Source organism: Pseudophryne corroboree, chromosome 3 (assembly GCF_028390025.1).
Source record: "Pseudophryne corroboree isolate aPseCor3 chromosome 3, aPseCor3.hap2, whole genome shotgun sequence".
Lineage (NCBI taxonomy): Eukaryota > Metazoa > Chordata > Amphibia > Anura > Myobatrachidae > Pseudophryne > Pseudophryne corroboree.
The window spans coordinates 390,940,976-390,957,876 of NC_086446.1; the positions used below are offsets into that span (position 1 = coordinate 390,940,976).

At 43.5% G+C, this 16,901-nt stretch overlaps 1 protein-coding gene across 3 annotated transcripts in view; it reads left to right on the forward strand.

Annotated features, from left to right (window-relative positions):
* Positions 1-16,901, forward strand: part of BRCA1 (BRCA1 DNA repair associated) — a 373,734-nt gene that overhangs the window by 141,131 nt on the left and 215,702 nt on the right. For all 3 annotated transcript variants that reach the window (XM_063960072.1, XM_063960070.1, XM_063960071.1), the window contains exons 7-9: positions 2,011-2,098; positions 2,664-2,712; positions 3,562-3,707. In XM_063960072.1, coding sequence (XP_063816142.1) covers positions 2,011-2,098; positions 2,664-2,712; positions 3,562-3,707 — 283 coding nt within the window. The remainder of the gene's footprint in view (positions 1-2,010; positions 2,099-2,663; positions 2,713-3,561; positions 3,708-16,901) is intronic.

Consider the following 16,901-nt stretch of genomic DNA (forward strand, 5'->3'; position numbering starts at 1 on the left):
AAGTGACCATGCTTCTAGCCCTGGCTTCTGCCAGGAGAGTGTCAGAATTGGCAGCTTTATCTTACAAAAGCCCATATCTGATTTTCCATTCGGACAGGGCAGAACTGCGGACTCGTCCGCATTTTCTCCCTAAGGTGGTGTCAGCATTTCATCTGAACCAGCCTATTGTAGTGCCTGCGGCTACAAGTGACTTGGAGGACTCCAAGTTACTGGACGTTGTCAGAGCATTAAGAATATATATTGCAAGAACAGCTGGAGTCAGAAAATCTGACTCGTTGTTTATATTGTATGCACCCAACAAGATGGGTGCTCCTGCGTCTAAGCAGACGATTGCTCGTTGGATCTGTAGCACAATCCAACTGGCACATTCTGTGGCAGGCCTGCCACAGCCTAAATCTGTAAAGGCCCACTCCACAAGGAAGGTGGGCTCATCTTGGGCGGCTGCCCGAGGGGTCTCGGCATTACAACTTTGCCGAGCAGCTACGTGGTCAGGGGAGAACACGTTTGTAAAATTTTACAAATTTGATACTCTGGCTAAGGAGGACCTGGAGTTCTCTCATTCGGTGCTGCAGAGTCATCCGCACTCTCCCGCCCGTTTGGGAGCTTTGGTATAATCCCCATGGTCCTTTCAGGAACCCCAGCATCCACTAGGACGATAGAGAAAATAAGATTTTACTTACCGATAAATCTATTTCTCGGAGTCCGTAGTGGATGCTGGGCGCCCATCCCAAGTGCGGATTATCTGCATAAATTGTACATAGTTATTGTTAACTTATTCGGGTTATTGTTGTTGGAAGCCATCTTTCAGAGGCTCCGCTGTTATCATACTGTTAACTGGGTTTAGATCACAAGTTGTACGGTGTGATTGGTGTGGCTGGTATGAGTCTTACCCGGGATTCAAAATCCTCCCTTATTGTGTACGCTCGTCCGGGCACAGTACCTAACTGGAGTCTGGAGGAGGGTCATAGGGGGAGGAGCCAGTGCACACCACCTGATCGGAAAAAGCTTTACTTTTTGTGCCCTGTCTCCTGCGGAGCCGCTATTCCCCATGGTCCTTTCAGGAACCCCAGCATCCACTACGGACTCCGAGAAATAGATTTATCGGTAAGTAAAATCTTATTTTTGTCCATGTTGAGCTTCAAAGAGCGCTTTGAAGCGCTGGTTAGGAGGCTTTTACTAGAACCTAAGAAACTTTCATTCTCCTTTTATAATAGAGGTTTTTAAACTCGGGAGAGCATGAAACCTAAATTCAGGTTCGTTTTCTTTTTTTAATTCGGCTTGGAAACAGTGGTTCATCTGAGCTGAAGACCCATTGCCTTTCAATTACTGTAGTACTGGTTGCAACTCGGATCCATTATACTAATGCAGGATTTATTTAATCATGCACAGGTGAGTTAATCTATTTTGCTGGGTCAGATGTTATAAATCCACAAAACATTACCTGTTATACCCCTATCACACTGTAAGCAACCTCGGAATTTACTTAGTGTGGAAGCAGACAACCCGGGACTAAGTCCTGGATCCCCGACCCTGCTCCTGACCAGGGTAACTGAGCTGAGACCTGGAAATTTGCTGGCTTGCTAGACCCGACAAATTCCCAGCTTACGTATCTGAAAGCAGCATAAGTGGTACTTGAGGGTAGCTGTTGGGAACCCCTGTATTAGTGAAAACCTAGAATAATTATGGTGAAATCTATTTGTTGCTGCACACGTGGTCATGTCATAAACATTCATTCAGATGTGACATTTTAAAATTAAAATAATCATTAATGTACAAACATGCTACAGTTATGACAGAACGCCATACATTTTGGAAATTGGTATATGCCATAAAAAGTTCCTATTATAAATTATGCTTTTTGCTATATTTGACACTTACATTTGTAAATGCATTCCTCTGGTAAGGTGGGAGTCATCCCTGCAGCACGTCTGTTGCATGTGGTATATTGTGTCCTGTTTTGGTTCATTTTGCTGGAGTTGTGATACTTGTGTAACTCTTGTTTGTTATAAGGACACAGAGCTGGCTGGGGATACAGGAACGCAGAGCAGGCGACCTAAACGTCAGAAGAAAAAGACCAGACAACTTATTGCAGAGTTTGGTAAGCTACTAGCCAACCCATTGAATTGCTTCACAGGAGGTGGTTTTTTAGAAGTATGTTCTATACTGTATTTAGGAGTAATATGATTGGAGCTATACGAACTGTCAATATAAAATACATAAAGCTGAATTTGAATGTGGTACATGCATAAAAATTAGCTAAAGGTAGTACTCTTCCACCTTCACTAGAAGCCTTACTGGAAAACCTCAGTCAGCATAAGTAGTGTTTGACATTTCATTCCAGCGTGGTTGATAGAAATGGTTTTTAAAAGTGTATGATTGCACAAATGAGAATAATTTTAGTGAACATGGATGTACTGTACAGTTCAGAAACTTTCTAATGTATATTTGTAAATTCCGTTTATTTAGGAACATATAGTAGCAGACTGAGGTTTTCTGCTTTTTTTCTGGCACTCATTATGTTAATGTGATCTTGACTGTTGTAGACTTGGTTCTGATGACAGCGTTTTATAGTACATACATTTGCATTTCAGCACCATGACATAATTAATGTATACTTGGTTTTAGCCAAAACCTTAATTGCTGCTTTTAATTGTTTGTTTTAGTGTCTGACTCCTCTGAAGATGATTTATTCAAGAAAGCAGGCAGTTTGGGGTAAGCAGAGGCTATAACTCCTGAATACTAAAATTGAAGAAGTGGTTTAATAACAAAGCTCCTGCTGCTGTATTTGCAGTTATCTGCACATGTTGTAATCTGGTTGTTTTTATCCAGAAGGTCCAGCTACTATATCTTAATGAACTTTTGTTGGTGACCTTTTTGCCATTTATTTTGTCCTCTTATCTTCAGCATCCAATGTAAACGTCTGCCCACACCTTCAAAGTCATCTTCTACTGTAAAACTTGTACAGGTTTTACAGCTCTTCTTGGTTCTGCCTCGGTGCTTTGGGGGATTGTGTTTCCCTGTGCTATTATGAACTCCATAAACTTGGTTTTAGTATGCGAAGGTCCTTCAGGAGTCATGAGTTTTTATCATGCTCTTTAAATCACACCTCCAGCAGCCCTGTCCTGCCTTTTATAAAGCTGGAAAAAGTTTCAACTGTTTCTACTGTTATTATAAGTGAGCAAATCGCTTTTCAGGTCAACAACTATTAAAGAATGCCAAACAATGTGATCAGAGAATGAAGACCATGCAAACTGCTGTAAATGTCTTTGATGTCATGCCATTTTTGTAATTTAAAATCTTATATTTGTTACTGCTTTACAATTTAGTTTTTTACTTTTCCATTAAAGTTATTTCTAAAACAAACGTCATATAAATGAAGCCGAGCACTATGAACTGTGTGCACTATATTGCCTTCCCCCCCCCCCCCATAAAATATGTAATATTTGTAAAGAGAATATGCTCATTTATAGTTGTAGATATAAACTCTTTTTTTGCCTGACTTTATTCGCAGCTTCCTAGTAATTAAAAAACTAAATGCCCTGTTCTGTTTCTTGGTAAAAGTGATGATGATGGACCTTATTTGGAATGTGTGTCCAAAGAGGCTACGGAGCCTGAAAATGGTGAAGAGGACAGCCTGAAGATCGGTAATGCAAATGATCAATTCTCTTCGAAATCGGAAGTAGAAGATGTGGGTGCATCAGATCTAGGTATGTTGGGCATCTGTCTGTTCAGAATGGTTCATAAAAAAAAAAAAAGTACAGAATATTAATACTGTTTATATTAATATTATACTGAATATTAATACTGTTTCTTCTCAACATACACCAGAGTTCCTACAAGCAGCATTTCCCTCTGGTAGTGGACCCTGTCAGGAAGGTGGGAATTGCCAATGACAGCCTGTTTACCTCTCCCTCACTGGTCCACCAGCTTTTTAGGCAGCCATTTTAACATCTTAATGCTGCAGAACAGGACACTGTTAGAGTGACATTGTTGCCCCCAGGAGGTCAGCCCTTGGGAAGGGTTTCGACTATTGACCATCCCCCTCTTGGTGCACTTCTACTTAGCAGATTTCCAAAAATGCAGACTCTGTCCTCATACTGAGCAGCCATATTCTGCAGCAGCCACGCTCTGGCTTTGATTAAAGCCAGGGATAGAGCTTTCAGGGGTGGTGACCAGGCTGCTTTAACACTTGCTAGGGCTCAACTTAGGGTAGGTATAAAAAAGGCGAAAATGAGCTACTCAAAAAAGATCGAAGATCTTAGTTCCCTGAATAGGAATCCAAGGAGCCTGTGGCAGCTGATATATGAGGTGACGGGGTGTAAAGCTAAGAAGCGTGATTATGGTGTGACTAGCAAGGCACTGGTGGAGGATTTGAATTTATTTTATTGCAGATTTGAGGAGAGTAACAACTTATCCCAGTTACCGCTGTGTCCTAGTATGGGTGACTCCCCCCTAATACTTGATGAGGACACTGTGGCTAAATGTCTACGTCAAATAAATCCTGGTAAGGCAGCAGGTCCTGATGGCATTCAAGGGAAGGTTCTCCATGGTTGTGCGGAGCAATTGTGTGGAATATTAACAGTTTTGTTTAATCTATCACTCATGAACTGTGTAGTGCCGAGGTGCTTTAAGATGACCAGTATTGTCCCCGTCCCGAAGAAAGGGCTAGTAAAAGGCTTAAATGACTATCGGCCTATAGCATTAACACCTCTTATAACAAAATGTTTTGAGAGACTGGTACTGAATCATATTAAATCTTTTTTCCCTGCCGATTTTGATCCATTTCAGTTTGCCTACAGACAAAACCGATGCACTGATGATGCGATTATTTCACTGTTGCACTTTACCCTGTCTCATTTGGAAGAGAGTAATGCCTATGTTAGGATTTTATTTGTTGATTTTAGTTCAGCTTTTAACACAGTGATTCCAATTTCCTTGATTAATAAATTATCTGAACTAGGCCTTGATTGTTTTACCTGTAATTGGATTTTAGCATTTTTGACAAATCGTCCTCAAGTGGTCAAAATGGGCAGTACCACGTCTGATGAGGCACAAATTAATACAGGTGTACCCCAGGGTTGTGTTCTTAGTCCTTTTTTATATTCATTGTTTACTCATGATTGTGTATCAGCGGACGCATCAGTCAAATTGATTAAATTTGCGGATGATATTGCCGTAGTTGGGTTAATTAGTGGTAATGATGAGCTGGCATATAGGACGGAAGTTGCAAAGTTAGTCAATTGGAGTAATGAAAATCATTTATTTTTAAATAGCGGGAAGACTAAAGAACTGATTATTGATTTTAGGAGAAGGCAGCTGCCGAAGTCACCAGTGTTAGTTGGTGATCAGGAAGTGGAAATGGTCACCTCATTCCGTTTTTTAGGCATTCAGATCTCGTCATGTTTGACTTGGTCTGAGCACCTGTTATTGATAGGGAAAAAGGCTCAACAACGACTTTTCTTCCTGCGGCGTTTAAGGGCCGCAGGTGTTGGTGCTCAGACCATGTTAAATTTTTACAGGTGCTCGATAGAGAGCATTCTTAGTTATGGGATCGTGGCTTGGTATGGTGGTTGTACTCTAAAAGATCGATGGGCATTAGAAAGAATAAGGAAAATGGCAAGTAAAATCATTGGTATGCCACTGCCTAGCTTTGATGACTTGTACAGGAGTAGGGTTTTAAGCAAAGTCAGGTGTATTTTACTAGATAGTGCGCATCCTTTTAATATGCTTTTTGTAAAACTTCCTTCGCTAAAGAGATTTCGTTCTCTGATAGCTCGTACCAACCGGTTTAGGGTTAGTTTTATTCCATCTGCTGTACGTATGTTAAATGAATGATTCATTTTTTATGTCTGTTTTATGTTGTCGCCTGCTACTACTTGATGCTTTGTACAATGTAATTTCGTCTGTCAACTTGTTTTGGCTGATGACAATAAACTTGAAACTGAAACTGTAGAACCTCCATGGGTTTTTGGGTTATCTCAGTCTGTTTAGTACACGTTTCATCCTCTCTGCAGCGGATTTTAAACCAAGTGGTAATGTATACCCAGAAGCGTCGGTTGCCTGCACCTGAGTTGCAGGACTAGAACTATGATTGTGAAGCCTATCCACAAGAATCTGACTTTGAAGAGACCTCAGTACAGGCGGACAAATCAACTGCGCCATTAATGTAAAGGCTTTAATTGCGGCTTTTAAATTGGTCCTTCATATTCAAAGATAGTGAGGGCGTTCTTTAACAGGGTACTTTGCTGGTCAAGCACAAAAAAAAAAAATAGTTTAATTATCTTACCTCCTTCTGCACATCTGAATGATTTAATAATGGAAGCCTGGAATCAGCCCCATCACAAATTTCAGTCTTCCAGGCGTATTGTCACCTTTTATCCTTTTCCACTAGCTGACAGGCCTAGATCAGAGACTCCGCCACCTGTGGATGCACCCATTGCATGTTTAGCGAAGGCAACCACTATTTCTCTACCAACTGCAGCCTCACTTAAGAATGTGACAGGTCGGAATCTAGATGTTTTCTAAAATTGATTCCTCTTTCATCCATCTGGGAGACGCTGAGTCATTGCCACTGGTTAGAGTGTGTGGGCTATGGAGTTTGGCACTCCCACCACCACCACCTCCAGCAGCTTCTCAAGCTAGTTTTTGTGCCTTTGAGTGCAGGCTTATGTCTCCTGGGTTCTAGCTAGGTTTATTTTATTTTATATTTATTTTACAACTATAGTGCTTAGTCCCTGTTTACTGGAGACAAGCACTAGCAGAGTGAGATATGTAGCTTAGATGGGCTTCTTTGAGCTGTTTTATTCACTCTGCACAGCCCCTGTTGAGCCACTATACCACTGAGGTCCCTGGGGCTTTCTTTCACTGGATCACAGATCTGAGGAGGTACTGGGGAAGGTAGGTGCAGTCACAGGCTACATACGTTGCGCTGGACCTTTTTCATAGCTTTGCCTCTTTTCTCTGACATTCGCAAGGCTTATTTGTCCTCTGATGATACTGTTCCAACCCCACTGCGAACTCATTCCACTTGTGCGGTGGGTGCTTCTCTGGGCAGTTCCTGTGGTGTTTATGTGGAGCAGCAACCTGGTCATCTGTGCACACTTTCACAAAATTTTACCGCCTTCACCGTTGGTCGTCAAATTTTGCGTGTGACTGACGAGTTGGAGATCATTGCAGGTGCAGCATCTAATACTGCTTTTCTGCACTTCTCTATGCCAAAACCTAAACCACATTCCTTTCAGTTCTTTTGCCAGCAAGGAAGACCAAGGTTTGTTCACTCTGCCATGCAGGTTCCTTTCATGGATCAAAACCAGGAAAACACCAAGCTGGACTTGGACATCACTTTGCATCCAAGTCTGCTGAAAAAGCCACAACATGACTAATGGTCCCTCCACCCATCCATCTTCAGTCTTCTGGTAGATTGGTGGAGCCAGTCAGATTGATCTGATAGCCTCCAGGCATTACTACAAGGTGGACAGGTACGGCTCTCTGGTTCGGGACCCAGGGGCTCGTTAACGCCCTATCTGCTTCATGGCCGTTCAGCATGATCTACCACTTTCCTTCAATTGCCCTGATTCAGCGTGTTCTAAGCAAACAAAAAGAAGACTGGTACCTGCCAATTCTTGTGGCCCTGGTGTGCAGACCTTTTTTGACTGTCAGTGGCCCCTCCTTGGAGGTTACCTCTCCGCCTGGTGACTTCTATCATGGCAGTCTGCCGAGACTAGCTTTGATGGAGTGGCTATTGAGACATCAATCCTAAAGCTAGGTATTTTACAGAAGCAGTGCTTAGGACTATGCTTCATGCCCAGAATCCATCTTTGGCTAGGATTTACCACAGGGTGTGGAAAGACTATTTCTCTTGTTGTGGACTACAGGAGTTTTATCCTTTGGTGTGCCAGTTGTCCAGACTTCTGTCTTTAATTCAGTGGGTATTAGAATGGGGTATCTGCCAATATTCTTTAAAGGTTCATGTATCGGCTCTTTTGGTGTTCTTTCAGGAAAAAAAAACTGGTTGGCCATTCCTCCAATTCAAACTTTCTTGCAGGGAGTATTACACATCCAGCCCCCTTGGTGGTGCTGTGGTACGTTTTCATTGTGCTTCAAGCTCTACAGGAACCTACCTTTTGAGCCGCTGGAATCTGTGAACATGTGTTTTTTTTGTTTTGTAAAACAATCTTCTTTCTAGCCATTTCTTGGAACTATTGGCTTTGTCACATAGTATCACATTTCTGATCTTTTACCAGGATCAGGAATTAGTGGTTCCCGCTCTTCCTAAGAGGGGAGTTGGGTGACTGACACAGCTTTGTGTTCCTAGGATAATGTTTGTGCACTCAGGATCTATGTCTCCAGGACCAGCATCATACAAATCTTCTGTTTATTCTTTTTGACGTTCTTAGAGTTGGCCAATGTCCAAGCAGTCATTGCCTGGTGGCTCATGCTAATGTTTCAGCTGGAAAACCTGTTCCTGACTCTGAAGGCTCATTCTACCCGGTCAGTGGGGACCTCCTGGGCGGCTCAACACAATGCCTTGGTTTTGCAGCTTTATAGGGCTGCCACCTTGTTCTCACCTTTATTACGTTCTATCCCTTAATAAACACTGCAATGCTAGCTTTGGTTGTAGGGTATTGCCTTCCACACAGCGGCACCCCCTCCCTTAGGGAATAGCTCTGGGACTTCTCCATTGTCTCCAGGGTCCCCGGTGGATAAAAGAGAAAACAGGACTTTTGTACAAACCAGTTACAGCCTTTTCTTCAATAAATTGTTAAAGGTATTGCACTTCCATATTTCACAAAAAAACTTGTACATTTGGTGTATACTACAAATATGGTGCATCGTAGTCAGGGGTTTGTTTGTTTTTTTGCTTTGTTTTAAGTACTGCTTGAATTGGGCATGTCAATGGTTATTTACCCAAAAGCATATATAGGGGTATATGCAATTCACGGCGAATCGCGGCAATTTTTCGCCGTTTTTTAATTCGACTAAATTCGCCAGGTGAATTCCGGAAGGTGGCTTCCGGAATTCACCATATTCAACGAAAAACGGATTCGCCAGAATCGCGGGCGAAAATCGGCCGATTTGGCGGATTTTGCCGCGATTTTAAAAAACGGGAAAAAACGGGAAAAACCCGGAAAAAAAAAATGGCGTGGGGTCCCCCCTCCAAAGCATAACCAGCCTCGGGCTCTTCGAGCTGGTCCTGGTTCTAAAAATGCAGGGGAAAAATTGGGCAGGGATCCCCCGTATTTTTAAAACCAGCAGCGGGCTCTGCGCCTGGTGCCAAAAATACGGGGGACAAAAAGAGTAGGGGTCCCCCGTATTTTTAACACCAGCATCGGGCTCCACTAGCTGGACAGATAATGCCACAGCCGGGGGTCACTTTTATGCCGTGCCCTGCGGCCGTGGCATTAACTACCCAACTAGTCACCCCTGGCCGGGGTACCCTGGGGGAGTGGGGACCCCTACAATCAAGGGGTCCCCCCCCCCAGCCACCCAAGGGCCAGGGGTGAAGCCCGAGGCTGTCCCCCCCCCCCATCCAATGGGCTGCGGATGGGAGGGCTGATAGCCTTTTGTGATAATAAAAAGATATTGTTTTTTCCATTAGTACTACAAGTCCCAGCAAGCCTCCCCCGCAAGCTGGTACTTGGAGAACCACAAGTACCAGCATGCGGGAGAAAAACGGGCCCGCTGGTACCTGTAGTACTACTGGAAAAAAAATACCCAAATAAAAACAGGACACACACACCGTGAAAGTAAAACTTTATTTCATACGCCGACACACACATACTTACCTATGTTGACACGCCGACTGCCACGGTCTCCGACGATCCGAGGTACCTGTGAAAAAATTATACTCACCTTCCAGCGTCCAGAGGTACATCCAGGTCCAGAGATAATCCACGTACTTGGCAAAACAAAAAAACGAACACCGATCCATACCGGACTAGAAAGGGGTCCAATGCTTTCACATCAGACCCCTTTCTCCCGAATGCCGGGACATCACGTGACTCCTGTCACTGAAGTCCCTTCAGCCAATCAGGAAGCGCTACTTCCGTGGCGCTCATCTGATTGGCTGTGCGCTGTCTGTGATGTGACAGCGCATCGCAAAGCCGCTCCATTACTTTCAATGGTGGGAACTTAGCGGCTAGCGGGGGGGTCACCCGCCGGTCAGCCGCTGACCGGCGGGTGACCTCACCGCTAGCCGCTAAGTTCCCACCATTGAATATAATGGACTGGGCTGTGCGATGCGCTGTCTGCTCAGACGCACAGAGCCAATCAGATGAGCGCAACGAAGTTGCGCTTCCTGATTGGCTATAGAGACCTTTCTGTGACAGCTGTCACTGACAGGTCTCTCTGCATTCGGGGATAGGGGTCCCATGTGTCAGCATGGGACCCCTTTCAGTCCATTTGGTCGGGTATTTGCGGTTTGTTATTTTCTACAAGTACGTGGATGTATCTCTGGACCATGGCTGAGGTGAGTATATTGATCTTTTTTTTCAGGTACCCCTGGATTCTACATGGAGAAGAGGACCGATGTCGGCGTGTGAACATAGGTAAGTATGTGTGTGTCGACGTAAGAAATAAAGTTTTACTTTCACGGTGTGTGTGTCCTGTTTTTATTTGGGTATTTTTTTCCCAGTAGTACTACAGGTACCAGCGGGCCCGTTTTTCTCCCGCATGCTGGTACTTGTGGTTCTCCAAGTACCAGCTTGTGGGGGAGGCTTGCTGGGACTTGTAGTACTACTGGAAAAAACAATATCTTTTAATTATCACAAAAGGCTATCAGCCCTCCCATCCGCAGCCCATTGGATGGGGGGGGGGGGACAGCCTCGGGCTTCACCCCTGGCCCTTGGGTGGCTGGGGGGGGGGGACCCCTTGATTGAAGGGGTCCCCACTCCCCCAGGGTACCCCGGCCAGGGGTGACTAGTTGGATATTTAATGCCACGGCCGCAGGGCACGGCATAAAAGTGACCCCCGGCTGTGGCATTATCTGTCCAGCTAGTGGAGCCCGATGCTGGTGTTAAAAATACGGGGGACCCCTACTCTTTTTGTCCCCCGTATTTTTGGCACCAGCACCAGGCGCAGAGCCCGGTGCTGGTTTTAAAAATACGGGGGATCCCCTGTCAATTTTCCCCCCGCATTTTTAGAACCAGGACCAGCTCGAAGAGCCCGAGGCTGGTTATGCTTTGGAGGGGGGACCCCACGCAATTTTTTTTTCGGATTGTACCGTTCCAGCAATAAAAAAAATAAATAAATAAATAATAATATTTTAAAAAAATTATAAATAATATTTGTGCCTCCAAAAAAAAAAAAAAAAAAAGTACCTAATCCCTTCTAATATAAATAGATCTGCTATTCCCAAAAAAAAAAACACAAAAAAAACCATGTTTAAATTTTTTTTATTTGTTTTCACCCTCCAAAGTGTGGCGGATTGAAAATGACGAATTTGCTGTCTAAAAGCACTGCTGTCGAATTTCCAAACTTGAATTGAATATGCTTTGGTCGAATTGCAGCACTTATAGGGGTATATGCAATTGCGGTCGAATTCGCGGCAATTTTCGCCGTTTTTTAATTTGACCAAATTCGTCAGGTGAATTCCGGAAGGTGGCTTCCGGAATTCACCATATTCAATGAAAAACGGATTCGCCAGAGTCGCGGGCGAAAATCGGCCGATTTGGCGGATTTTGCCGCGATTTTAAAAAACGGGAAAAATCGTGAAAAACCCGGAAAAAAAAAATGGCGTGGGGTCCCCCCTCCAAAGCATAACCAGCCTCGGGCTCATCGAGCTGGTCCTGGTTCTAAAAATCCGGGGGAAAATTGGCCAGGGATCCCCCGTATTTTTAAAACCAGCACCGGGCTCTGCGCCTGGTGCTGGTGCCAAAAATACGGGGGACAAAAAGAGTAGGGGTCCCCCGTATTTTTAACACCAGCATCGGGCTCCACTAGCTGGACAGATAATGCCACAGCCGGGGGTCACTTTTATGCCGTGCCCTGCGGCCGTGGCATCAAATATCCAACTAGTCACCCCTGGCCGGGGTACCCTGGGGAAGTGGGGACCCCTTCAATCAAGGGGTCCCCCCCCCCCAGCCACCCAAGGGCCAGGGGTGAAGCCCGAGGCTGTCCCCCCCCCATCCAATGGGCTGCGGATGGGGGGGCTGATAGCCTTTGTGAAAATAAAAAGATATTGTTTTTTCCAGTAGTACTACAAGTCCCAGCAAGCCTCCCCCGCAAGCTGGTACTTGGAGAACCACAAGTACCAGCATGCGGGAGAAAAACGGGCCCGCTGGTACCTGTAGTACTACTGGGGAAAAAATACCCAAATAAAAACAGGAGACACACACCTTGATAGCGTAAGCAGTCCATAAATAATAAAGTGATAAAGAACCAAAACTCTGCCAGTGGAGGGAATAGGAGCATGATGGTGGTGGTGTTGTTACAATATTTATTGCTATTATTTCTTTATTTATTGTTTTGTCCCACTTGCATTGGATGATATATCAATCTGGGAGGGGGGGGGGGGGGGGGGGTGCGTGTTATTCAGCTATTACTGTATGTCCAAATTCTGCCTTCCCTGTAATACAAGTCAGCAAATTGTAGGAGCTTGGCTGGGAAAGGGTGGTCCGGTGCTACTTAAGGTTGTGCTGCAGCTTTGAGTAAAAAGTAGTTTCTATAAGCATCCAGTAGCATTGATTTGTATTTTTCACAAGTCTTATGCAGTTTTGAGATCTTGAATAAAACCGTACTGTGCCGTGAACTCCGTTTCCAATTTTTTTTTAAAACTGCTGTATTATGTCTTATGTGATGTCAATGCCATAATTATGTTTTCATACATAATGAAACATCACAATATTAGAAACATTCTTAACAAGGATGTCAGCTTTATTGTGGATTCCAGCAAAAATTAAATATCACTTGCTCTTTCCCCTGCTGATTTATTGTGTCTCCAAATGCTTCATAGGGATTAGAGCACTATAAGATATGATTGCCTCTACATAATTCAGTCTGCAGTCTCACGCTTTTCACTAAAGCAAATTTTTAACAGAGTGTTATGATTATCCTTTTTTATTTTTTTTTACATTGTACAATTTTTCACAGCTTTTTAATTAAAGAATGCTTTGAAATATAGCTAAGGGACATATTTAAACTAGTTTTTTAGTGACTTGAGCAGGAAACCGTTTGATAAATGTACTATGTTTTATGGAGTTTTTTTTTTGCGTAATTTAGTATGTTTTTAACAGCTTAATTTTATACGAGTTCACTGATGTTAGAATACTGTGGGTGCAATACATGTTGGTTTGGTAGTATGCGTGTATGAAAGATTGAAGTGGCACTCCTGAGATATACAATAAATGTTTACTGCATACCTCAGGAGTGCCATTGTTTTTTCTATCTGCCAATATTCTCCCAGCACGCACCTGTCAGTAGGTGGGATATATTAGACAGAAAGTGACCAGCCAGTACTTGAAGTTGCTGTTTTGGAAGCAGAAGAAATGTGGAAGAGTAAGTATATGTGCGACTTTGACAAGGACCGAGTTGTGATTGCTAAATGACTGGGACAGAGCAGGCTGGCGGAAGCAGTGTGATGCTCTGGGCAATATTCTGCTGCAAAACCTTGGGTCCTGGCACTCATGTGGATTTTACTGTGACTCGTACCATCTACCTAAACATTGTTAAAGACCAAGGCCCTCATTCCGAGTTGTTCGCTCGGTAATTTTCTTCGCATCGCAGCGATTTTCCGCTAATTGCGCATGCGCAATGTTCGCACTGCGACTGCGCCAAGTAAATTTGCTAAGAAGTTTGGTATTTTACTCACGGCATTACGAGGTTTTTTCTTCGTTCTGGTGATCGTAGTGTGATTGACAGGAAGTGGGTGTTTCTGGGCGGAAACTGTCCATTTTATGGGAGTGTGTGAAAAAACGCTGCCGTTTCTGGGAAAAACGCGGGAGTGTCTGAAGAAACGGGGGAGTGTCTGGGCGAACGCTGGGTGTGTTTGTGACGTCAAACCAGGAACGACAAGCACTGAACTGATCGCACTGGAAGAGTAAGTCTCGAGCTACTCAGAAACTGCACAGAAAAATCTTTTCGCAATATTGCGAATACTTCGTTCGCAATTCTGCTAAGCTAAGATACACTCCCAGAGGGCGGCGGCTTAGCGTGTGTACTGCTGCAAAAAGCGGCTAGCGAGCGAACATCTCGGAATGAGGGCCCAAGTACAGAGTACATGCCTTCATGGCAATGGTATACCCTAATGGCAGTGGCCTTTTTCAATAGGGTAATGCACCCCGCAAAAACGTGTTCAAGTATGGTTTTAGGAACATGGCAAAGAATTCAAAGGGCCGGATTCAAATGATATTGCACCCGCTATCTCCCATCTAAAGTGACGGGAGATAGAGGGGCGATATGTAAATGTGCCCCGTTATCGTGCTGATCGCGCTCATTACAGTCTGGTTTAGGAGCGTCAAGTGCCTGAACCCGACTAAAGTAATGGGCGCGATTGTGAAGAGACACGTTTGGGCGCCCAAACGGGTCTCTTCACACACATCTCAGCTTGCTACCTCTGGGGTAGCTGGCTGAAATGAAGTTGTAGCGACCTTCGGCAGTAACATGAGAATACCGCCAGCAGGCACGATAGGGGGAGGAGGGGGGGAACATTTGAATCCTGCCCTAAGTGTTTACTTGGTCTCCAAATTCCCAAATCTCAATGCGATCAAGCATCTATGGGGTGTGCTGGAAAAACAAGTCTAAACCATGGAGGCCCTGCCTCACAACTTATAGGACTTACATGATCTGCTTCTAACGTGTTGGTGCCAGATGCCACAGGACACCTTCAGAAGTGAATTGGAGTCCATACCTGTATGGGTCAGAGCTGTTTTGAAGGCACAAGGGGGGCCTACACAATATTAGGAGATGGTTTTAATGTTGACAAATGGGTCTGTGTGCGTGTGTATATCTATCTATCTATCTATCTATCTATCTATCTATCTATATATCTATATATATATATATATATATATATATATATATATATATATATATGTCGGTGTGTGTGTGTTATAGCAGAGTTTATTATAATTATTCTGAACAGCAGTGTTTAGTACCATAGCATACATAATAAGCCCCCCTCCATTTCTGATATTTCATAGACACCATCGCCCTGGGGTTTTTCATGTTATGAGTGTGAAATCACCATTAACAATATTAATACCTATTATGTACGCACAACCTAGGATACGTGGAAGTCTAGAGCTGTATCTCCCGAGTCCCCTACAATACCAGTTGTTGATCAGAGGACAATCCCACCCAAGAAGAAGCTGGAGAGGAGAGTAGTACCCCAGTCATTTTACTAAAACTAGAAGAGGGTGTCTGTGTACAATAAGCTGCCGGCTGCTAACAAAATATGGAAAGCAGTAAGACTCCCACCTCATTAGAGGATCCAGCTGTGGCAGCCTCAGCTGAACGCAGACCGTTCTCGCACTTAACTTGTATTTATTGTGCATAGCCCTGTGGCTGCAGCGAATTCCGAGCTACTGTAAGTGTGGCATATAGTGGCAGGTCTTGTGAGGTGAGCTGTCTCGCGGCTAATTGAGGAGACCCCGTGTGTGATGCTTGCAACATCTGTATCAACAGACATGACACTTACAGTAGTACAGAGAAAGTGATGTATGACTCTTCTTTGCAGGATCAACAAGTCTTGGCTGCTCCTAGACTGCAGGAGTCGCACGTCTCTTTCACTTTGCTGCAGCAGTAGGGAGTATGACTGGACTCCAGGTGCCCATTTTACTGTGTTTTTTAGACAGAAGGGAATAGTCACACTGATTTTGAGGAGTACGTCTTCCTCGTCCTCTTGTGACTGCAACATCTTACCCACTCTAGCCACTTTTTTTTTCTTTCTTTTTCATCTTTGACGAGTAGCTTTATTAGTGTTTGAATCTTGAAAAATCCAGTCGCAGCATTAAATTATTAGTCATCCTGGCAACTGGTATTTGTTGAACCGTGATGGATTAATTGATTTAAAATATGAGTGGCTTATAACATTGTCACATATTATTGTATAATAATTTGCATATGATTATCTGTTTAATACTTTTAAATTGATAGATATAGACATGAGTTATTTAAATTTACTTACAGTTGGTAAATTCTTTTACCACTGAAAGTGGCCCAACTAGATGAAATTGGTTAAATGTCCTCCTGGCATCATGAACTGGCTGGGCACAAGTACTCTTCTGTGATGTAACATCCTGATTAATCTCCCATCCCAGCTCCACATGAACAGTACACCCTTACCCATACTATTTGAGACTGCGCAATTAAAGCCTTTTATTTTTTAAAATATTAATTACAGTAAGCAGGGGGTTTCAACTCCAATCCTCAAGTACCAGTAACAGGTTTTCAGGATTTCTTTAATCAGACACATATCGGTTAATCTATTTTTGCTGTGTCTGAAACTATCCCACCGATTTCCAGAGACAGAAATCCTGAAAATATGACCACCTGGATTCACTTGAGGATTGAAATTGAAAATCCCTATACTATACTATTGGTGCTCACCGAAGGTGTGTACACATGGTGAGATTTATCTGTCCAATCTGTCTTGTGAGAACAAAAATCTGGTAATGGATTAGAGCAAATGACAACAGACCATTTGCTCCCAACCACTGGAAAATAGACAATGGATGTTCAAACAAATAGGTTAAATAAGTTTGTTTAGAAAAATGTGTTATATCCATAGTTTTAATCCATTTTCCAGTGTTTGGGAGAAAATGGTTGATAGTCATTTGCTCTCATCCATTACCAGATTTTTGTTCTCACCAGACAGATTGGACAGATAAATCTCACCATGTGTAAACACCTTAAGTCTTATTAAACACTGAATTGTGGCAATAGGTGTGTGACGATTTATAGTA